The sequence below is a fragment of the Eublepharis macularius genome, chromosome 7 (genome assembly GCF_028583425.1).
Source record: "Eublepharis macularius isolate TG4126 chromosome 7, MPM_Emac_v1.0, whole genome shotgun sequence".
NCBI classification, from domain to species: Eukaryota; Metazoa; Chordata; class Lepidosauria; order Squamata; family Eublepharidae; genus Eublepharis; species Eublepharis macularius.
The window spans coordinates 135983255-136007937 of NC_072796.1; the positions used below are offsets into that span (position 1 = coordinate 135983255).

The window sequence follows — 24683 nt, forward strand, 5'->3', positions numbered from 1 at the left end:
TTGGACAGGAAATGTCCCCCTTCAGTGACACTGAGATGTCAATGGCAAAAAGAAGGAGTTGATAGCCCAGAACAGCCTGATCTCATCAGGTCTCAGAAGCTAAGCAGGGTTGGCCTTGGTTAGTAATTGGATGGGAGACCTCCAACAAAGACAGGGTTGCAGAGGCAGGCAATGGCAAACCACCTCTGTTAGTCTCTTGCCATGAAAACCCAACCAGAGGTTGCGATAAGTCAGCTATGATTTGAGGGCAGGACTTCATTGAAACTATTTTTACAATGAAATTCAGCTGCTAATGGAAAATAAAAATGTCTTCATCGATAGGACGTTATCGTTTTTGTGTTTCACTAATCTGTGGTATGAAACATACATAACTGACTTCCTGGCTCCCGCTATGCATGGCAGCCCTCGAAATGCTGCTCCTACGGATGGGGGATCCTGAGGAACGGCAGTGGGGTGGGGGTGGGGGTGGGGGAAATTTAATTGAGGCTGGAGCCAGCTCTTTGTAATGTACTCATTGTAATATATATTGTGCATTAAAGCAAGGTCCTCATCTTTTAAAAAAGACCACAATACCCTAACTTTGGTTTCCCAGATTGCTGACTTCAGCTACAAAAAGTGCAAACTGATCACGGTGGCTGTGCTGAGTAATGGCTTTGAAGAATTTTGTTTGGAAGTCTCTGCTCTACAAATATATTTTAAAACCAGCCTGTAGTGTTCTTGCCTAGGAAATACATAACTTAAAAGGAAGGCTATTTGCCAGCTCTCATAAAACAGAGAAGAGAAACAGAAGCTTCTTTATGCATTCATTATTTTAAGGATCTGATCCTGCCGTTCACCTTACAGTTCAGGGCTATTGCAATAGTGCAGCCTCTTGTCTTGGGAGTAGATAACACTATGCGGGAATTATACCCAGAAGGACAGGCCTGACTGCCTAAGGAGGCTGGCATATTTGAAATTAATTATTTTCCTAAAGCTCCACAGTTCTCATTTGAATATTTTGGGGATCTCCGCAGACAAATCAGTATATCTAAATTTTCCACAAGCTTCAAGGAACGGTAGCTATGTGTAGCTACACACCACAAAACAGCCTTTAAAAGTAAGCTGAAGTCATCTAACATTCTGCAATAACGTCCCACACATCCGGGTATCTGCCTGCCTTTTCCTGATGGGATGTTTTGCTGATGTGAACGGGCAAGAGGCCATTAGAAAACTGGCAAGAAGGGTAACATAGCACACTGTTTGGGGGAGAATTTGCAACCTTTTCTAAAAGCAAGGGGAAGGTTCCAAATGCACCAAACAATACATAAGTGAACAACGTCTTGAGGAAGCCGTCTGTGCTTTTCTGAGATCAGCAGTTATTACAACAGTCCCTCCTTCATCTCAAATCTGATTTTCAAGTCTGAAAAATAAAATACCAGACAAAAAGGCAAGGAGCAGATGTGCCATACCCAACAGGCCAGGAAGCAAAGGGATGTGTGTGAGCATAAAGAGGGAAAAAACACCAATCTCATTACTACACACCCCTTCTCCTCCCATTTGATAGATATTTTGGTAATGGCAGATACAAATGCTCAGGTTTAGAACTCCCAAGTCCCCTATTTTACAAAGCATTATGTATTCCAGTAACTCAGAGCAGATGAAAGACTCATATACAGTTATGAGCCTCAATAAGGATGGTCCAAGCTAGTCTAATCACGTCAGATGCCAGAAGCTAAGCAAGGTTGGCCCTGTTTAGTACTTGGATGGAAGACCAGCAAGGAAGTCCAGGGTTGCTACGCTGAGGCAGGCAATGGCAAACCACCTGTTCATCTCTTGCCTTGAAAACCCTATAGGGTTGCCATAAATCACTGCAACATGATGGCACCTTACAATGTCACACAACATAATCCGGGTACATAATGCCTGGAGAGACTGGAAGAGCAGACCTCATCACTTCATTAATCTTTTACTAGCTATTCATACATAAAACAAGCATCTACAGTAAACATTTTCAGCATTTTTAAGGCAGCTTTTGTTTGTTTGAGGCTTAGGTCAAAATACTTTCAAAGGTATCAGCAGTGTATGTGTTTTTACCCGCTGGGATTATAAGGGAAGAAATTCGAATACAAATGATAACAATAACATCACTCTAGACAATTTTCCACTTGAAAAAATGCACAAGAGGAGGCAAAATGAAATTCAGCAAAAAGTCCCAAACAAGCACACAGGGTACTTTAGACAAACGAAGGAGCACTCTCCAAGATGACCCAGCTTATTGGACACCATTCATAATTAATACGGTCTTCGCTGTATGTAGGGTGGTTATGTAAAATTGCTTTATTTTTAATGTTTCTTTAGGGCTTACACTTTTGGTGCAACATAACTACGTAGCAACAAAATCTTCGAGCTGTTTGTGCTAAAGAAAGTATAGGCATTTTTCATGCAAGTTTACATGCAACTTCAGGCAGGGAAAGAGGCCATTCTATTACATTTAGGGTAGATCTATGTCATTCTTAGCGAAGGGCAATGTCAGTAAGACTTGCAATTATCCTTGCTCTCTTTCGGAGACTAAAACAAGTCCAATGGTCCACAATTACCCTGTGAAGTTATGAACAGGGGCTGGATTCCTATGAACTACGTGCAGAGTTCTTCTCCTGTAACAAATCTTTCCCACCTCCTCATTTGTGCTGCAGCCCTCTATGCTCAGAAAGATGATCCTGAGGTTCAGGGAGTTCTTGGGAATGGTATAGAAGGCTGCAGCTCAACAGAGAAGTCCATGCAAACAGACACCCTCCCCTTACAAAACAGAAAGTCCCCTCACGAAAGGGGTCATGGGATTCATCCCAGTGCCCTGACTTGGGTGGATGCCTGCAAGGCAGAGCCAAGCCACAGAGAAATGGGCACAAGGAAACAGAATCGCCACCAGCAAGGCTGGTTTGTCTACTGAAGGCCGGCCATCTACTGAATCAGGCTTAGCTAAATCAGGCAAGCAGCAGGACCTTGGATAGCTTCCAAACTGGCAATTTTCCCCAAGGGCCACTGGAGTTCTCAAAGACCAGAGGAGAAGGCCTCACTCTCTGAGGGCAAGGCGTATTTCTTAGAGGGCTCCTAGAGTTGTGGACTCTTGCAGTGCTCCTGGCATCAATGAGAAGGGCTTGGTGGTGGTGGTGGTGGTGGTGACACTGGAGTCTACTTGGAGGACAACAGGGAAAAGACTACTAGTTGGCTCAGGTCTAGAAGTCCTGTTCTTCTCACTCTGTCTTTGTGTTCCCTGGATGGGACTGCTGGCTCAGGGGGGCAACGTGGGCCCTCCACTGCCTCCTCCCCATGAATCCCAAGGCCTCTATCAAGAACTGAACTGGACATCTCCTCATCCATATCTGTGTCAAGCTCAGGAGAGAGGGACATCACGCCTAGCCTTTCTAGTCGGCATCTCACATGACCATTTGGGCACAGGCACACTTTTGCATTAACCCATCACAAACCAACACAAAAGTCTAAATTTGCAATCACCTAGAAAAGAGCCGTGCATCAGGAAATCTTCCTGAGAGTCTCTGGACTTCACATCTTTTTTTACTGTGTGTGCATGTGTCCACACATCCAGATGTTTGCAACACTGCAGCTGTAACATTATACATTTGTTCGCATCTTCATACTGGGATAAATTTATGGCTGGGCACCGTTTATCTTTAAAAGTGAATGTGAGAAATTATTCACAGCCCTGTTTTCTGTACAGCAATTCAGAGACCAGTTGCCCTTATGCAGTGTTACCCATGCCATTCGAGACTGTTTTGTAAACACAGGCAGTTTTTCTATATTTATTCCAGTAACAGTTATGTTTATCATTGCTTGCACTCATTGCCAGGAAAGTTTATGAATTTCAAGTGAATTTTCTTAACTGCTAGAATCTGGACGATGTATGCTGGAAAAAACTGATGTATTTTTCTTCCTTCACATTTAGAAATAAAATATCATTTAGAAATCAAATATCATTATAAATGAATAACACTGGTTTACATTTAAACAAAAGGGATACCCAAAGGTCCCAGGCACACCAGCATGGGAAAGACCTTTGTCTGAGGCCTTAGACAGATGTAAATTGGAACAGACAACACCAGACAAGGTGGACCATCAGTCTGACCTTGTATGAAACAGCTTTATAACTTGCCAATTACCCATCTCCTAATATATTTTTAGAATATACAACTCTGTTTTAACCAATATCAAACGAATAGGTCTATTAATCTGGTCAGTTTCACTATGCCCCATTGCTGATGGAGGGGGAGGTGTTAAAAAAAACCTTTTAAAAATTTGATATTTGTTGAATCTACATGCATATACATCCTATTTGTTTTCCATCTTATTCAGAAGCCATTCCAAAGCTACCTTTTGCCCTTCTCTTAACATGCATTTACCTTAATATTTTTGCAAGTTCACAGATACACACAAGCACGTGTAACACAGCATGCCTCCAGACTAGCACACACTCTGATCTGGGCAATGGAGAATGGTTGAGACACCAAGGCAGAGGGGAGAAGTCGTGCACAGTGAGAAGAGGGGGTGGAAAATGGGGTGGAAACAAGAAAGAGCTACGGCTGTTGGCAGGTTTATGTGCTAACGATGGAACTGCCTCAGTTCCTCACTTGGTGAAGAATGCATGGTCTATAAATATTTTAAATAAAATTATTTACTGCAGGCAGAAATGTGATGGTTAACACCAAAGCCCTCAACATCCCTGCCTTTTATGGACACCAAGAGTAACCTCTTCTCAGATCTTGAGGTCCAAATAAGGCAAGAGATTTTTTTGACCCTGTCGACTTTTATGACTTATCTAATAATCCAGTTTGAATTAAGTAGCAGCACACACTTGAGAGTCCCAGTCCATTCAGACACTAGAGCACCGAGCTCCTGAACTCACCGGTTAGCACTAAATGCAAATATCACCCTTGATTGAAAAATGACAGTGTATGCAAACCAAAGAGCCAGCAGCAGTTAGCCGTGGTAGGCCCTGAAAACAGGTTTTTACCAGATAATGTGTTGGAGTCTTTTCATGAGCCATCACTGTATCACTCCTAAAATGCAGCGCAATCATTCACTTTATTATATGTTCTTTGAGCACAATGGAAATCTAGTTGAAGCAATAAGAGTAGGTAGAGTTGACAGAGTATTCTTTAAAAATATATATTTTATAGCAAAGATAGCTTTCCAGTCATTATGGAACGGATTTCATTTTAAACAGAAACATGTTTGCAGCTTTCTAAAATAAAAGGCAGCTTACCCCAAGCAGGGCTACAGAGACCTGAGAAATGTTTGTGATTCAACAAGGCAAATGAAATACAAGCAGCCTGGTTAGTCCCAAAAGCAGCAACAGCACGATACATTTATTAGAGTCAACTGAAACTCACCAAAAAGTCAGCTAGTTTTGGAGCTTTGTAAAAGTCCTCCTCAAGTTTAATTCTGAAAAAAAACTGGGAGAGAGAAAAGGATGTTGCCGGAGAATTCCAGATGTGCAGGAAGATGACTTTCTGCCCCCTAATTATGGGTAATATCACAATACAGAGAGTAACACAGTAAAAAACTTACAAAAGCAGAGAAAATCCCATGTGAACTTACTGATAATATGTCAAAGTACAAATATACTAATAATATCAGTCAAGTATTTAATCGTAATCCACAGTCAAGGTACAAATATAAAGTATTTAATCATAATCCACAACAACTTAAGTTCACAGTGGAGCTTCTTAATACACGACTACAACCTTATAAGAACTCAGACCCACAGTTGGAGCAATAATTCATACAAGTGCTGCAATATTACAGACCTTCAAATATAATTATAAAGTGCTAGTGCTAAAGTGCCTACTACTTATATTATTGCATGTCCCTTATAAAGTGCAAATACAAGCTTAGCGCAACACAATTACACAGTATATAGGTCATAAGCACTATGTATCCAAAAGAAGAAGAGTCCAGGAAATATTTACTCCAGCGGAGACCACTCCAGGTGGCTCTGACAGGTTCCAGAAACGTGGATATCTGTCCTCTAATGGGTTGTCTAGATCATATTTGGTCCCGTTTCAAATTCCATTCTTTATCAAAGAGTACACAGCCAAAATTTCCATTCCAAACATCAGTAAACAAAGACCAATTGGCATCTTCAGTAACAGTGTGGGAAATATTGTTTGCTACAAAATTTATACGTAAGCGAAGACTAATTATGGGTAGCAATAGCAACTCCAAACTTTCTTCGTCTTCTCTCCCTTTTTGTTTAACATCTGGCCTGAGGTTAGGAGCTCTGTGAAAGAAACAAACTACCATACTGTTCTGAAACTTCCTGCTGTTCTGCTTCTGTCGGTAACTGGATTTGTTGAACGTTTCCAAAGCAGCCTGACTCAGCTAGCGATGTGGCCGTTCCAGCTTCAATACTGTAGCAGAAGAGGCAGAGGATGTCACGAGAATTACTTGTGCATCTTTCTCTTTATATGTCTGAATCCTGCAGGGGGAGATGAGGTGAAGCACCGTTCTTCCCCTGTATTCTGGAAATACATAAACCTGAAATACATATACCTAAAAAATCTCACTTCCATTTTCAATGCTCACTTAGAATGTCCAAAGCAGCAGATGCTCCCTTCATGTATACTTCAAATCACTTCCTCATAGGATTGTCCCACAAAGCTGGGAAGGGTCTCACAGCCAAGCTACAAGTGACACCTGACACAGGTTGGACACTTGTCAGCTTACCTCAGGTTTTGATGGGAAATGTGGGCGTCCTGGTCTTGCGGCTTGGCTCTCCATTTAATTGAAGTTTACAGAACCCCCCCCCCCACACACACACAGCGGAGGGGAAGGGGGGCACCCAGCGAGAGCCCAATGCGTGCACTCCCCTCCCGACCGCATGTTCTGCCTCCCATAGACTGCCGCTCTGTAAACTTCAATTAAATGGAGAGCCAAGCTGCAAGACTAGGACGCCTACATTTCCCATCACAACTTGAGGGAAGCTGACAAGTGTCCAACCTGTGTCGGCGTACTTGTAGCTTGGCTCTCAGAATACAACTACCGTCTGGGCAGAGCTGGTTCTATAGGTCTTTCCAACCTAACCAGCATCCTCAGTCCTAGTTGACGAGACAAACAGTACAACTCAAATGTGCTGATTCTTTCCACCCGTCTTTCGAACTGTGCAGATTAACTATACTCTAGTTCTAGGAAAGGAAATAGTTTTTTCAACTAGTGAGTCCCATCCACATCTCTATAAGAATATCATTGTATGCATGGAGAAACACAAAAGACAAAAATTTCAATTCAAGTCATGTTAACGGCTGACCCATGCATAAGCAACACTGACACTTCCTTTGAAATGGATGAGGAACCACTTTCAGATGTGGGGATTTTGCATTTAACCAAACCTCTCCTGTGTATATGGGCTCGGGAGATTTTCCCTAGATTTTATGCAACTTTGAAGTTGGTCATCGTGCAAAGAATTATACAGCAAAGAAATTAAATACAATTAATTATAATCAACAGTTATATGTTCCAAGTCAAATTTGACTATCCTGTATAACTTCTGAAATTTTCATCTCCCCAGCTATAAAAAGGTTCTAAAATAGCTGTAAAATCAGACCCAACCTGGGCTTTGTTTAATTCTTTGCAGGACTTTAGAAGCAGCTGCCTTTATTTCAAATTGAAAAACAAAACTGTCAAATAAGATCAACCGCATGATAAATCATCTCCTATGACTGAGATTGTTTAACCGAATAGATTAGTGATCATTAAAGTTTCATTGGTTCGACTCCCTAGAAACTTTTCAGTATCTACCAAATACAATGTATTAAAAGCCTGGAGAGGTCTGAATTCATTCCCACTACCTTACTGATGAACACTTGCTTTCAAACCGACTTTACTTTCCCAATAGTTTCATGCAATATATAAAGCCACCATCAATGTTAGGTGAATTAGTGCCCACCCCGACACAGTGATCCATTCTGTCCAGTTACTGTCAACCGTGCATTGGGAATGTATGGCAGACTCTTATACGTATCTCCAAAACACAATGGGTTGTTCATTGTGCAACAATTCCAAGACTCACTTTCAGCACAAGTGGGCTAGGTGTATTATTCCACTGGCCCTGGATGGTACCATATGACCCTATATGTTCATTGTGGTCATCTCTGGAGGCCAGCGGCAGGTGCCCCTGCCATGTGAGGCTAGATGGGTGTCAATCCGAGAAAAGATGATCATGTCACGGAACAGCCCCGTTCCCTTTCAGCCCTCCAAGGTGTTTAGGAATTCAACAGTGATCCTGAATCTTCGCTTGGTGATACACTGCTCTCCTGAGTCCCCCTACTCCTGGAGGGGTTTTCTCGGGCTTCTCCTTCTGTCCACTGCCTCCAGCTGGTCAATTTCAGAAATTCCCACCAAAAGGCCCAGTGTTCCTAGCTTCTGCAGTGCCATTTAATCGTCTCAACAGTGACATGCTTGTTTCAGGAAACAACACAAAGTGATGAGTCCTACATTTAAGGGATCAAACAGCTTGGGTCCAGAATACCCGAAGGACCACATCCTCCCACACTGTCCAGCCCACCAGTTTAGACCTTCCTCTCAAGCCCCGTTCTCTCTGCCAGTCCGCAGAGTTGAGGTGAGTAGCGACTACAGATAGGACCTACTTGGTGGTGGGGCCTCTCCTTCGAAAGCTCTCTTCTCTGAAGTTCAATTCAATGCACTTTTTAGGCGGCAGGGCAGAATGTTTCTAACTAAAGAGTTATCCTCATACTGTTCATTTGTTGGCCTCTCCCTTGAGGGCTGCTTTATGCTCTCTCTTAAATTTTTCTAGTGCTGTTTATGCTGCTGAATACTGCTTTTATGTTATACTACTCTTACGCTCTTTCTGTGCCTCTGGCAGATCAAGATGGGTAGCCGTGTTAGTCTGTCTGTAGCAGTGGAAAAGAGCAAGAGTCCAGTAGCACCTAGAAGACTAGCAAAATTTGTGGTAGGGTATGAGCTTTTGTGTGTCACAGCTCTCTTCTTCAGATAGTGCTACTGTCTTAGTCTTATAGGTGCTATTGGACTCTTGTTCTTTTCCTATGCCTCTGCCATGTTCTCTGCAACTGCTGATTTCTTCATTTTTTTAAAAAAATGATTTTATTCTTACTTCTTTTCAACTTTGTGAACCACCTCAAACAGATTTCTGGAGAGGCAGGCTAAATATTTTCTTTAAAACATGTAAATAAGTCTAAATATGCATCAAACCTCATTAACAACAAACATGTTCTAAAGAAATTAGAATATCTTTCTTTAAAGCACTGAACTGTCACAGGAAAAAAAAGATACTCTTGTATTGGAGTCTCTTACACACACCTGTTAGATGGAAAACTGTTTTCCTTGCCTATTTGAACCTTCTGCAACAGAGGCACTTTTCACACAAGCGTAGTAGTAAACCCGGGTTTTTCACACAGCATGGTGTTGCAGTCACTCCTGGCTGCCTAGTAAGTATAGTTACATGGTACACATTTGCAAATATATATCTGTTGCACCTACCCATTATGCTTTTGCACATAATAACTTTGGTGCATGCACGTGAATTAGCCTTAAGTTTACAATTGATTTGCAAAACATTTACTAGCTTGATTCAATAAAAGCTGCATGCCAAACAGTTAACCCTGAAAATGCAAAACTTAACATAAAAAAGCTTAGACTGCAGAAAATGAGGCTTTGTTTGTATTTCAATGTGCGGAGCCATTGTAAACAAGTAGTGGGCCTGCAAAACTAAAAAAGAAACACTTCCTAAGTCGCTTTTCCCGAGTTGCTGAAGGTGGATCTTTAATTTGTTAACAAAATACAGAGAAGTCTCCCAACCCTGAGTTTGGCTAAAAGTACTGCCGATTCTCGTTCTCCATATTGTTATGGTGCCCTTCTCAAGGCCCACTGTTCCATCTGTCTGGCCAGTTTGCCCACTGGGAACGATACAACTGTAGCCTTAAAATAAACCAACTTGTGTTTCCTTCACGGGGCTCTGCTCTTACACACTTTGGTATAATGCATAAATAATAAACAACCCACAATTCTGCACTTCAGGCTCTCGGAGATCTTCAAATTCCTTGCTTACTGAAGCAAACACAGATTTCTTTTATTATGCGATAATAAATTGTTAAGAACGTGGAAGCATAGCAGCTGTCAGACAACAATAGGCATTAAAAATTCTTGGCTGCTCCTGAGATATACGTCTGCTCAGGAGAGCAGACAAAATACAAAGCAACTTCATGCCACTGATTTCGTTTCTCCCATCCTATTTTTTTTTTTTACTAATGCATTCCTGAATGAAACCTTTGAGGGCTGAAAATCAGCTCTCAAAGATAATGAGAAAATGTAACGTAAGCAGCTAAGATGATCATTGGCTTCGCATTTGTGACAATCTTTTAGAAGATTTATCTTCAGCATCACAATAACTAGGTCTGCTTCTGGAGAATGACAACGAACAACTGATGCACAATATCCCTTGAAGCAGCAGATCGTCTCCTCATCTGAATTCTTGACCTTTCCCCCTCCACTGCCAAATGCTGCTGCTAAAAATATCTCGCTGCCACTAGGGACAGCGGCTTTCGATGCTGCAGAATGCAACGGAGAGCTTTCTGCTCTTGCTATAAATAGAAGCTCATAAAATGCCAATGAACTTGCATTTAAAGCATCAGCAATTACAACACAGCAGCATTAACAACCGACACAAAAGCTTCAGCCGTGTATTCCGAAGACAGATTTTAACATCCATTCAACTCAAAGTTGAAGTCTAAAGCACTTGCGTAATTTGGTGTATAAAATGAAAGAGAAGATAACTAGAGCTTTTTTTCCAAGTGGTACTCAGCAATACTAACTACTCGAACCTTTTTAAAAACAAACAAACAAAAGCAATGCTAAAAATCCTGCCATACTAGGGCTGCACTAGCCGCATGCTTGACCCGACCCATAGCATGATAAGTTCAAGACTTGACTACTGTAATGCAGTCTACATAGGTCTCCCCTCAAAGTCAATCTCAGAGACTCAAGTTGGTGCAGAATGGCAAAGCTCGATTATTAGCAGGAGCTAGGAGGAGCATGCATATTACTCCCATTCTGCAGTCACTCCGCTGGCTATCCATCAGTTACCAGGCTCAATTCAAGGCTTTGGCTATCACATACAAAGCCCTCCATGAACTTAGGCCCTCATATCCATGGGACCTCCTCTCTCTGTACACTCCACCACAATAGCTTTGCTCATCTGAACAGGGCCTTCTGCAGGTGCCACCCTGCAAATGGGCAAAATCAGCAGTTGCCTGGACACACACATTCTCCGTAGTGGCCACCAACTTATGGAACTGTTTTGCAAACAGAGCAAAACCAAATTATTCAGGAGGGCTTTCTTACACTGCTGATACTGCTGTGCTGTAAAGAAATGGTTCAGAGAGGTGTGTTGGTACAGGGATATTTTCATGTTGGTCTTCAGGAGAAGAGCAAGATTGGAGTCCAGTTGCTCCTTAGAGGCCAGCTACAAGGACAGGGACTGTAAAGTATTCTACTGCGTGCTGTTTATTGCTGTAAGTATGCTCTTACTAGAGTTCTGTGCTATTTCATATATTCTTTTTCAGCATTGTTTTTCAGTTCTGAATTGGACTTCGGCTTGTTTTCAAATTTCTGCTATCCTTACCCTATTGTATTGTTTATTGAATATCCCAGCCAACGTTCATACTGACTTCTACTATGTAATCTGCCTTGAGGTCCAGTGAGAATGGCGGACTATAAATAATACAAATAAATCTAGGTACTGTCTGACATTACCATTTTCTATGATCTTTGCCAGTTTCTGAGCACACAAAGCAATGTTGAAATTATACTGGGAAAGGATTTTGCAGTTGGCAAGTCCCTTATAGAGTCTTTCTGCTCCCTTGAAGATAGTTTCAGATGGGTAGCCACATTGGTCTGCAGTAGAAGAGCAAGACTTGAGTTCAGTGGCAACTCCAATACCAACAAGATTCCCAGAGTACAAACTTTCAAGAGGCAAAGCTCCCACTGGCAGATACATCATCTAACAAAGGGAGCTTTGACTCTTGAAAGCTTGTACTCTGGGAATCTTGTTGATCTTGAATCTTGCTCGTCTGCTTCCTGAAGCAGATTTAGAACATACATTTTTACCCTTAAAAGATCCTGTAGACTTCCAATGCATTTCCAAAAGATAAGGCCGCAATATATTCCTATGCACACCCTCTTCGGAAAGAGCATCTGCTGACTATATGACAGGTAAATCTGACAGAAGCATCCTTGTCAATTCCAAATCATGCCTGGGATTTCCATAGGCACAATCCTTCGATGCTCAAGAACTTAACAAGTGAAACTATTTGACAGTGGTCCAGAGTGTCCGTTCCCGGAATTCTCAATTTTTATTAAACACCAGCTTCTCAACATACATCAGAGACTGCTTTTATTCAGAGGAAAACTCTGAAGGAATGTCAGGATCATCTTGCTTGAATCAATGGAGAGCTACTTTTGGAAGAAGGGAACACCCCACCCCAGGATACCGAACTAACAATGAGGTGTTAGGGGCTTTTCGTGTATTCTTCTGGGGCAACGGTTTCATGCACAGAATTATTACACTTAATGGAATCAAAAGCCTATCAAGCTCCTGGCACAGTGGACTTCATCCCAGCTCTGGATGAATGCCCACATATTCAAAAGCACTAGTTTGATGAACCTTGCTAGTATAATCCTTTAGCTGCGAAAGCTGAGTCATGCTCACATATTTTCTTTATGAGAAAGAGAAAGATAAGAAGAAGTCAGAGGAGGAAAAGGAAAACGATACGGCGGTTCTTAAAAAATGTGTTGTAATGGCAAGGCTAAAGTTGGGTGCAGGGCCAGAAGAGGTTGATGATCACTACTCTAGTGTATGCCAATCCATGTTTATATATTCCTATCATTTCTTGCATTTGATAAGAAAGGATATTACCTATGAACTGTCACAACAGAAAAAGCTACAGTTCAGGGAGATAGCAGGAGAGTAATCAGTTGATAGCTCCTCTCTCGCCCTGTTGTCTTTTGTATCTGCGAGACACCCTGTGCGACATCTTGTCATTTTTGTTCGTCAGAATTACGTATTGCTTTCGGAATGAACTTCCTGTATTAGAACAATGCACTGCAGCGGCTAAGAAACTGAAGCCTCTCCCTGGCTCCCTCTCAAGTAAACTTAACCATAGTTCTGAACTCTCATTTTCATGGTTTGCCCTGCATCTTTCCAGTCCATTTTTCATCCTCAAGTATGTGTATTGTCTGTGTCAAGATTTATGAGTAATAATAACTGGACGGAACTGTGCAATCTGCTTTACAACCTTCCACTGAGACACCAGGGCAGTAGAAAACACTGAAAAAAGGGAATTAAGCTGGCACTTTGGAACCTCATAGCTGCACACAGCCCTTTTTTCACAGAACACACAAGTGGGGGGTCTAGGGAAGGCATTTTTCTCAATGTGTTTCACTCCCTCAAAGTGAAGGAGAAGAATGAGACTACTAGGTCGGCATACAGTGCAGTTGATACGACAACAGGGACGTAGCCATTTAAAGCTAGAAATTGGCCTTTTTGCCTCATGAATACCATCATGCAATTAAATCTGACTAGCAACGTGGCACCGTTGAGGGGCTTCTTTTGTGACCCTGGAAGGTCTACTGCCTTCCAACATGGTGTTAGTTACGTTACTCCAATAATGGTGCTGCTATAGCCACCACACAGCTAAGGCAACTTAAGAACGAGTTCAGAGTCGATCAACAAGCCTATACAGTAAGCCTGGTTTGGATCAGCTCAGCTTTCTGGGAACGTCTTCAGGCATGTAAGTTTAAGAGGTGTTATTCAGTATACAGTTTGTTTTGGGGGGATTCACTGTAGACTTACCTTTTGGCTTTTTGACATGCCCTCTATGGCCCTTCCAAGCACCATTCCCCAGTACGATACCTACCTAATTTCCCCTATAACTGGGCAAGGCCCTTGCTCATTTGAACATGTGGCTGGCAGTTAGTTCCCACCTTGAAACAGCTGCTTCCAGAGGAAGAGGTAGTTGCAATCCTCTCCAAGGTTCAGACATCATGCCACAGATGGTAATAAATGTGGCTCTTTTCATTGATGGTAATTGTAAATAATGTAGCTCTCCATCAGCCATAGAGTACCACTATTCCAGATGACAGAATAAGAGAAATATTTTTTGCTGGGACCCCAAATAGGTATAGATCATAAGAACAGCCCTGCTGGATCAGACCAGTGGTCCATCTACTCCAACCACCTGTGTTGTACAGCGGCCAACTAGTTACCCTAAAGGTCCAATAAGCAGGGAATAGAAGCAAAGTTTCTATTGCCTTCTAGCAATGGTATTTAGAGGTTTCCTGTCTCTGAATATCAACATTCCCTTTAGTCACCATGGCTAATTGACAGGATCTGTCTAACCTTCCTTACAAAACCATTCATGCTTGTAGACAACCACTGGCAATGAATACCAGAACTTACTCACTGTGTAAAGAAGTATTTTCTTTTTTCTGGCCAGGATCTATTGCCAATCATCTTTGTTGGGTGCCCCCAAGTGCTAGTACTATGGGGGAGGGAGAGAGAGAGAAGGTTCTCTTTTTATCCACTTTCTCTACTCATGCCAAATTTTATAAACCTCTACCATGTCCCCCTCGGTTGTCTTTTTTCTAAACTAAAAAGTCCCAGATTCCACAGCCTTTCATCCTAGAAGACACAGCTGTTTCTGCTTCCCTCAGAGCAATAGGAAAGAGTAATGGAAATAAACATTTATGCTTCACGAGTGTTGGTATCGCTTCTTTCCTTTGCTACTCTACTTCCTTGGTAGTTGTAGCAGTGCTTTGTATTAGGCAGGGACTAAACGTCAAAACAGACGCATGGAAAAGACACTTGTATTTGGGACGAGTCTCATTAAGAAGCCTCAAAAGCTTTACACAGAACCCATTGTGTGACTTAAGGCTGCTTTCATACATTATCGGATAATGCATTCTCAATGCACTATAGTAATCGTTTACAACTGAATTTCCTTCTGAAAAAGGAAAATCTGGTTGCAAACAATCTCTATAGTGCATTAAGAGTACATTAGCCAATGTGTGCGAAAGCAGTAACAGAAGCGATGAAAAATCCATGTTCCTGCTATTTCCCTCCCCCCCTCCATCCTTCAATCAATCTGGAATCCACTTCATTTCCAGTGCAATCCTAAACAGAGTTACTCCAGTCTAAGCCCATTGATTTCAGTGGGATTAGACGGACGTAATTCTGCTTGGGATTGCACTGTTAGTTTACCTGCTTGAACTATGAGCTCCCATATCTCTTTCCCTGCTCACGGGAAAGCATCTAGGAAGGGGGACATTATATATGGAGAGAGAATGGCAAGGAAAAGGTTAAACAGCCTCTGCTCACCATGACACCACCTACAGTCCTGTAGCCTTATAAGTGAAAGTCAGAGGGAGACAGGGAAAGAAAGCGTGCTCACAGAACTAAAATTATTTCTGTCCTGAATCCCTGACCTACACAGACCAATCCCACTATCTACTGGGTTTAAGCTGAGCCCTGCATTCACCTCAAATCTGCATGTCTTCTACCTCCTTCCTAGCCAGGCGGGCAAAACTGGAACAAATGGTACTGAAGGAATTTCATTATATGACATAACATCTGTCATGCAATTCTCGCATTAGGATTTGAAACAAGAAATGTGCTAATGATGCCTTTTATTTATTTGTTTGTTTGTTTGTTTGTTTGTTTGTTTATATACCGCCCATCCCCAGGGGCTCTGGGCGGTGAACAGTTAAAATCGATAAAAACAAGAACTAAAATCAATATACAAATAATAAAACAAATTAACAAAGTGCAGTGGTGGGGAGAACCCTCCCCACCCCAAAGGTGGGAGGCCGACATGGCACCGCCCCCTTCAGTCACCAAACGCCTGGCGGAACAGCTCTGTCTTACAGGCCCGGCGGAACGATAATATGTCCCGCTGGGCCTGGGTTTCCATTGACAGAGCGTTCCACCAGGCTGGGGCCAGGACTGAAAAGGCCCTGGCCCTGGTTGAAGCGAGGCGGGCTTCCTTAGGGCTTCCTTAGGGCCGGGGACCACAAGTAAATATTTATTCGCTGATCGAAGCAATGCCAATGCTCCAGAATGCATGTCAGTTCTCCTGCCCTCATAAATAAGAACAAGCACTTGGTGGGAGCTCAGACGATCACCCCCAGCCATTTAAGTGATACAGACTAACTGCTCAAACGATTGTGTTTCTGATCGTCTGAAGTAATTTCGACAGGTAGGATTTGAAGTGGTGCATAAAAATTAGCCCCTCTTGCCATTTTGTTAGCGCGACGTTCCTCGGAGAGAAGAACAGGCCTGAACAGAAACAACTCCTGTTACCTAATTAGGAGAAGTGTGAAGGTTGTTTACTCATTGTCAGCATTATTAGAACAAATCGTTATTCGCATTGTCTTGGTTACTAAAAGTCGGGGCTGTCAACAGAAAGAAAGAAGCAATTCAGCATAAAGCTGCTACAATATTCAGCACTGATAATGTACACTGCAATCCTATGGAGAGTTACTCCAGTCTAAGCCCACTGAAAGCAATGGACTTAGACAGGGGTAATTAAGCACAGGATTGCAGTGTCAGTCAGTAAGTTTGAGCTGGAGGAGACAGACAGCCTCTTCAGCCTAAAAGTATATAATATGCATGTTTCTGTTCTGAACATCACCAAAAAGAGAGAGAGAAGAAATATATGGGATAATAACTGGGATTGCCAGGTCCCTATACCCCCCCCCCTGGAGGGGGTCACTCCCCAGGATAATGATCTTTGCGTCAGTAAACCACCTTCACACTTCATCGTCAGAATCTCTTGCTGCTGTAGCATGGTGGTTAAGTGGTTTGGCTGCAAATCAGCACTCTACTGGTTCGAATCCCACTACTGCCATGAGCTCAGTAGGTGGCCTTGGGTAAGCCACTCCTCTCAGCCCCAGCTCCCCAGTTGCATTGTGGGGATAATAACAATACTAACTTGTTCACTGCTCTTGGCGGGGCACTAATCTGTCTAGAAGAACAGTATATAAGCACAGCTGTTGTTGTTGTTACTGGTGTGCAGATTAGCCTCCAAACCTTCATACTTATTTATATGCCACATTTCAAAAGCCAAAGACAACTCACATGAAACAAACACTTAATTTCAACAAAGATCTCAGGACGGTTCTAGCCAAGTCACCTTCTTTCAAGCTACCATGGGAAAGGCATAGTTAAAATATTTTCCACGTGTCAGTTTTCCACCACTGATAATACTTATCACTCAACTGTTGAGGGCTTGATCTAATGTCTTGCTTGAGCTGTGCACATTTTGAACTGTTTTGTAAAACAATAAATAAATCCTGCCTTTATGCCTCATATCTTCCAGGAATCATAAACCCAGCATTATTGTTCTTAACTGTAGTCCACAGAGATTTTGCCACATCAGCCAAAATACAGTACCTTTATTTTCCTCAAGGCAGAACTTTTACTTTTCTTATCTTTCAGAACAGCTTGTTCCTAAATGCTGTGGCTTAAATCCCAAACTGTTCCTCATCCTTTCACAAACTGCATCTTCATTTCTTCATGTTAATTTCATGAACACCTAACTATGCACAGATGCATTTTTATTTCTTCAATTTCACAAGTCAGCCTCCCATTGGCTGCAACATTACTGCTTATATATCAGACCCGTTACACCTACTGAGCACTGTTGCAAAAGCATCCCAAAGCCGAGATGCCAAAGCTGGGGGAAAAATCAAGAAAACAGACCTTCATGAACTGAAAAAGTTAAATGAAACATGTTCTAATATTGTCAGCTGGTTCAAAGTGCACCACAAAGCACTGCTAATTGACGGAAAAACTGTAAAATTCTCCTAATTTTCACATGCTAATTCAGTGCACTTCCTTAGAAAATCACTCCCATTCCCACCTCTGTTCTTGCCCGATTCCCCTAGTCTGCTGAGAACTGTCAAGATCTTTTTTACCCAGGAAAGACTGCAGATGGTTTATCAGAAGATCAGGTGGCTACTACTGTCACCTACTGCGGCTTAGCCAACAAGAGGCCTAGCAAAAGAAACCCAATCTACAAGACTGCTCCTTTAGGGGAAGCGCAAGCCCATCTAGAACAGGAGACACCTCAACAGCTGGGTCAGTTCTTCTGCCTGCTAGTAGCACTTCTATCTTGTCAGGATGAAGCTTCCGTTTATTAGCCCTCATTCATTCCAAAACCGGCTCCAGGCACCAGTTCAATGTTCCCACAGCCTCCCTATGCGAAGCATGCCTCGTGGAGGTGTTAAAAAGCACATGGAGGGCAAAATGGAACACTGCAGGAACCCCGAAGCCAAGGGACCAAGCAGCAGCCCTCCAGCACTGCCTTCTACCTTCCAGGTAGGGATGAAACCATCACAAAAGGTGCCATCCCAGGTCTAAACATGAAAGGTGGTCCAGAAAGATACTGTGACTTTTGGCATCAAAAGCTGCGGTCATCCACCAGAGCGACCAAGGGGTTTTTCAATCTTATAACCAGTCCTAAAACAAGCTTGAAATATACACCAGGATTTGAGTCCAGTGGCGCCTTAGAGACCAACACATTTTTCAGGGTGTAAACTTTGGAGAGTCAAGGCTCCCAAAGCACTTCAAATATCTGAAGAAGGGAGCTTTGACTCTCAAAAGCTTATACCTAGAAAATCTTGTTGGTCTCTTAGGTGCCACTGGACTCAAATCCTCCTGTTCTACAGCAGACCAACATGAGTAATATACTTCATCCAGCAATCCCTCAAGCCACCACTTGTTCCAGCACCTCAATTAAGAATGATACATTTGAAACTGGATGATAGTTTTTCAGATCTCCTGGGGCCACAGCTGAACTGTTTAGGAGTGGACAAACCACCACCTGTTTCAAGGGCGGGGGGTCACCAACCCCTTTCTCAAGGAGGTCATTTACTGTCTGCAGGACCCAGTCAGCCATCACTTCCTGGCAGATTCAGGCAACCCGGAGGGGCAACAGTCATAAAAGCAAATGATGTCCAAGAATCCTCAGACTGGATAAAATGAAAAACTCCCCGGTTGTGCAGAAGGAATTCCATGTTGCAAGTATGCTGCATGAGGAGTGGGTCAGGCTGGCGCAAGAATGTGAAGGTAAGGGAGGGGCTTTGGGAGGAGAAAGATTCTGAAACTGTGCTTTAAAAAGAAACCTTATGACCTTGTCTCACAATCTTGCTGCTCTTCTCAATGTGCTTGCAAAAATAGGCTGTAGGTGCCCCAGCTGTCTACACATGTGCACCAGCAGTAAACTCTTCAAAAAAGCAGAAGAAATGGAAGTGCTGTTTGGACTGACAACTGAGCAAATAGGGCTTTGCAGCTCACCTGATAGTCCCAAACCATAGGTGGCACAACACTTGATCTACCCATGGATTCCTCCTTCTTACTGGCTGACCAAGGGAAGTTGCTTGGCTAGAAGAATGAGGATGTACAATATAGCCCAAACTAGGCCCACAGCCCAAACAGAGAAGAGAAACTGCTTCAGCCACAGCCATGGCAGCTTGAGGAGACGAGCAGTAGAAGGGATACAGCAGAAGGGTCCTACAACTGGTCAACTGGACTCCACATGAGCCAGTCAGTCACCTGGCCAGCTGACCTCTGAGCAGCTGGAACACAAGGCTTGATCCTAGTGGACCAATTGATCCAACAATGGAACACTCTCAAGCCTCGGCCTGACTTATGGTGACCCCTGGAGGGGGTTTTATGGCTACAGACGAACAGAGGTGATTTGCTATTGCCTGCCTCTGCAACCTCAGTCTTCGTTGGAGGTCTCCCATTCAATTACTAACCAAGGCCAACCCTGCTTAGCTTCTGGAGTCCTAAATAACACCACCTTCACCTGCCTCCGAAAGACTGACAGGGACAGGCATACCTTCCTGGGGGGGGGGGGGCAGGGCTGTTCCATAGTCATGGGGGTACCACGAAAAAGGCCCTTTCTTGGGTACCCTCCAATGAGCTTCACTGGTTGATGGGACAGTTGGGATGGCCTCTCCCTTTGATCAACTCCCATGCAGGAATTAACTGTAGCCTCACCTTCTTCAGTCCAGGTTGCCTTGCCCAAGGGCCCCCAAAATCCTGCAGCCAACATTGCTTGTATATCATCACCTTTTGCATTTGTTTTATGAGCTGGAGGTTCAGGGATGTGTGTTTTTTTATCTGCATTTTCTGGCAATCTCACACAAAAAGTTCCTACGTTTTGCCACATGGTTCCCAAATGTAATTTGAAGCCACTAATCCTGCAGCACCCCCCCCACACACACACACACTGCTGCCAGAAACCCTTTCCAAATGTGAGTTGCTTAAAAAGCTCTAAAGTAAAGATTTACAGAGCAAATGAAGCTCAATATTTTAGTTCTTCAGGTTTTTATTTGATTTCATACTGTGCACTTTATTATAATTAAATGCTTACTGAATTTTAAGCATGAGTTGCCATTAAGCAATCACTTAAACGTAGACCATTTGCTGCATCTGCAAAGCGCTACCCGCATTTTAACTAATTAAGATCAACTTGCTGAATTATTAAAACATGCAAATATGGATTCTGAGATATGACCCAAGACTACCCTCATGGGTATGTCGGGCAGAAAGATCAGCAAGTTACTTTAATTACCAGGCCTAGATAGAAAGAGGGACGGGTTTTTCCCCCGCAAGGTTTTCCTTGAAATTTCTTCTGAGGTCAATGATTATCTCAGAATTCAAAGAATAAGTAGCTTAATTTTAGAACTCCAGTATATGCTTTGCTTTTATTTTTAGTAATAAAGAATTTCTAAAACTTACATCTAATCTCTGAAGACAAACAATTAGTTTATATTGTTACATGCTCCACAGTTGAGATGGTAAAGAACAGAGCTACGGAGTTCCTGTAGATGAAAAAGATCTTGAGGCTTCTTGGCGATTTCTTTACTCGGCAATATACAAGTGACACATGGGGAAACAAACAGAGACAACTGCTAAATCTGTATCACATTCCCATGTAGGATTGCTTGGTCCAGCTTGGGAAATTGCTGGAGATTTGATGGGGGGGGGGGGTGGAGCCTGGAGAGGGCAGGGTTTGGGGAGGAGTGGGACCTCACAGAATATAATGCCACAGAGTCCATCCTTCAAAGCCGTCATTTACTCCAGGAGAACTGACTTCTGTGCCCTGGAGATCAGTTGTAATTCTGGGAAATTCCCATCCACCCCCTGGAAGTTGGCAACCCAATAGCTGCCACCATCTCAAGGCTGCAGCGGGATTTTTAGCTAATTCCAGCTAAAAGCTCTCAGCATTCTGCATGTGTGTCCAAGTTCAAACCATCAACTATATTTAGCTGTCTCAGCCGCCCCCAAATTCTGATGGATGTCATAAAACAAAGGCTGGATACCAAAAGCGAGGCTGACTCTTCCGTTATGTCTCTGATCATCCATCAGGTGAGACAAAACCATACATCAATGTAATGTCTAACTTACTGTATGTATGTTTTTTACATGTTAATGCCAGAGGCCCAATCCTGATCTCCCAACGAATGTCTCCCTTTGCATGATTTTTTAAATGTCAGATGAACGGAGGACTCAGGAAAAATTACACACAAATCCATCTCTAAAATTTGCACTAATGTGCTTCACAGAAAACATTTTCAAACATAAAACTTGCCTTTTCATTTTTGTAAATATGTCAACATTGTCTATGCACGTTAAACACAAATCTATTTCTACATTTGGGTTGGTGCCTGGTGATAAACAGAAACTTATAAATTACAGAAAGTGCATTGTACTTTGAGATGTTCAATTAGGTTAGTCATGATTTATTGCACATTTTTAATAGACATCTATTTTAAAAACAAAAGACTTGAACAGAAAAATCTATTGTTAACAATAAATTAAAAACTCTCATATGATCCTGTGGCATGTTTCCTATTTTTAAGGCTTTTACCTTTTTAAAAATGTACCTTCTCAGTTTTAGTCTAGTCACTTTGTATTTCCTTTAACAAGCATATACCACCAAAAGCTACTACAAAATTATTTATAAAATCTTCATCTTTCTGTTTCCTTCAGGGCAAGGAAAATACCATCCTAAAGGAGCAACACAGATTATCCAAAAATATGGACTTTCATCACCCATCTCATGGCAATCAATGGTTTTACCAGCAACCACCAGCGGCCGTTGCTTCTGGCTGAAAGTTATTTTTTGTGTGCTGGGCCAGAGGAATTATAAAGAGAAGTTCTATACTAACACAGAATGGAACACTGGAAAAAAGGAAGAACTTCCTCATGTCGATTCCAACCAACACCTTTTAAGACTACAAACAGTAACAAGTCCTTACATCATCATTTTAAAGCAGTATGTTTTATTGTTATAGGCAGTCAGTAGCATTCACTTTCATTTGAGCAGTATCTAAATAAACAAATACTTTTTCTAAAATTTAAATCAGCCTTTTTTTCTTGTAAAGAATAACTGTAAAGGAAGCAACAGAATCCCAAACAACCACCTGCTGCCCAACCATGAATGCTACCTTTAAGAGGGAAATGTGGCCCCAAAATCAAATTATTCAAATTTATATTTCTGTGTTTCTGTATCTGTGTTGATGATTCTTTTCAAATGCATACCCTATTGTATTGTTTATTGAACATTAGAGCTGGTGATCATATTGACTTACACTATGTAATCCACCTTGATTCTCAGTGAGAAAGATGGAACATAAATAAAATAAATAAAAAATAAACTCCATCTGGCTTATATATCTGAAGGAGAGGAAACAGCCTACTCAACTGTAGCTCCCAGGATTGGAAACAAATCCCAGAATATCAAAAACCAAAGTGAAAGGCAGCATCACAAAGAACCTCCAAATATCAAAGTTGGGGTAGTACTAAGAACTATTAACATGTTTTATGCAAAAGCCACGCTGCAACCAAACCACAGGCTGAGGCCGATGTTACACATGACAGATGTGCCTAACAGTCTCATAGCATTGCCTTGCTGAGAAATAGTCACTGGAAGCTGCCAGTGAAGGAAGAATGGTGGGCGGGAGTGGCTACTGCAAACCCTTCTCCTCCAGACATTTTCCCATTAACAATTGCCTTCCCCAAACTAGTTCTTTCCACCTGTGGGGGGAAAGACAGGTGGGAAAGAATTGGGCAGCCCCTTTCATTTGCCCCTTTGCTCAAATTCATAGCCTCTGGCATGCAAACACTCCGAGAACTTGTTACATGGGGCCTGGCACATAACAGGTAGCACGATTCTCATGAGGCTTATACAGCCCTTCCTACACAGTTATGAAAACGTACCCACTTTCAATTTACTAAGGGAGCATTTCCTGTGTTGACTGTAGGCGTAGAGAGAATATAAAAAGCCCTGTAGATTACTAAATGTAACTGAGAACATTTTTTTTCTCGTTGATCAGTATGTATTGTGTTGGATAATTTACTCAACCACGCACACCAGAACGCATAATAGTTATGCCTTGTAAAAAATAATTAGTAGCATGTGTTTGGGAAGGGGGGACAGGAAGACCTAATCTCTGCTCCACTGCAGCAGGTACTAGACGGCAAAGCTACAACCCAGCACTAATAATCGGTTTTCAGAAAATAAAAGTCTGCCCTAAATGATTTTCCACAACCAAGCAAACTCCATATAGCAAGGGAAAGGTCTCATACTATGCCACTGTACTTCAGCAATTTCCAACAAATGACTGAAAGAAACGATAGCTGTGAGCAGCAATGTGCATTGCTGAACATTTTTCAAGTGATTTTGCAGAGTTCAGTTTCGTAAGAAATACGGTATCAGAAGGCAAATGTTACAGAATCATCAGTCTTTCCAGTCTTACTCACCCCACTGGAGAGGCGCCAATTGCAGGTGCTCCAGGACTAGTTGATTGAGAACTCCTTCTACGCTTGCTTCCCCTTCACGCTTCAAAGAGGGGTGAATGATAAGTTAAGGAACATTGGAGAGAAATATCGCTTGTAAAAAGAAAACATGCCTGCCTGCAATTTTTAAGTCTTGAAATTATACTTTAGACGTTAACGAAGAATTCAGCCAGCATAAAGACTAAATGGGGGCAGACACCCTACTTCTCTGGTTGAGGTGTCTCTTCTGAACATGACTGTAGCGATTTTAAGTAAATGTGTGCATGTGTCTTTAAATGCTTGGTGTGGTATAGATGAAGAGTGGGGGTGAAAGAGAGGGATGAGTGAGTGATGTGATTGGCTGATGACTGAGAGTGTGGGTAGCCTGAACTGTGTGTTTGTGAAACAACAGCCAGTCAGAGAGAAGCAGGCAAACTGTGTGTGCGCCTGAGGAAAGGCCTTACTTGTAACTGAGAGAGAAATTAATATCAAAAGCAGGCAAGCTGTGTGTGAAGCCTAGGAGAAGATCTGTGTGACTGGGTTTAAGTTAAGTCCTCTTTTGAAACCATCAAGTTTTAGAAATAATATGAAACCGATACACTTCTTATAAAAATAAAAGTTTACTGTGGTTTTTTTATATTCCAGAGTATCTGTCGTTCCTATATCCCATTCCTTTCCTCAGGGCCACATGTGTGTCATGTGGCGTCAAGTCATTTCTGACCTATGGCGGCCCTATGAAGGAAAGACCTCCAACATGTCCTATCATTAACAGACTTGCTCAGATCCTACAAACTGGAAGATGTGGCCT

The 24683-nt window shown here is 42.3% G+C and overlaps 1 protein-coding gene across 1 annotated transcript in view; it reads right to left on the reverse strand.

Moving 5' to 3' along the window:
- The window catches only part of TRAPPC9 (trafficking protein particle complex subunit 9), a 500310-nt gene that overhangs the window by 258415 nt on the left and 217212 nt on the right, over positions 1-24683 (reverse strand). Inside the window, exon 22 of the mRNA XM_054984964.1 lies at positions 23861-23951. Coding sequence (XP_054840939.1) covers positions 23861-23951 — 91 coding nt within the window. The remainder of the gene's footprint in view (positions 1-23860; positions 23952-24683) is intronic.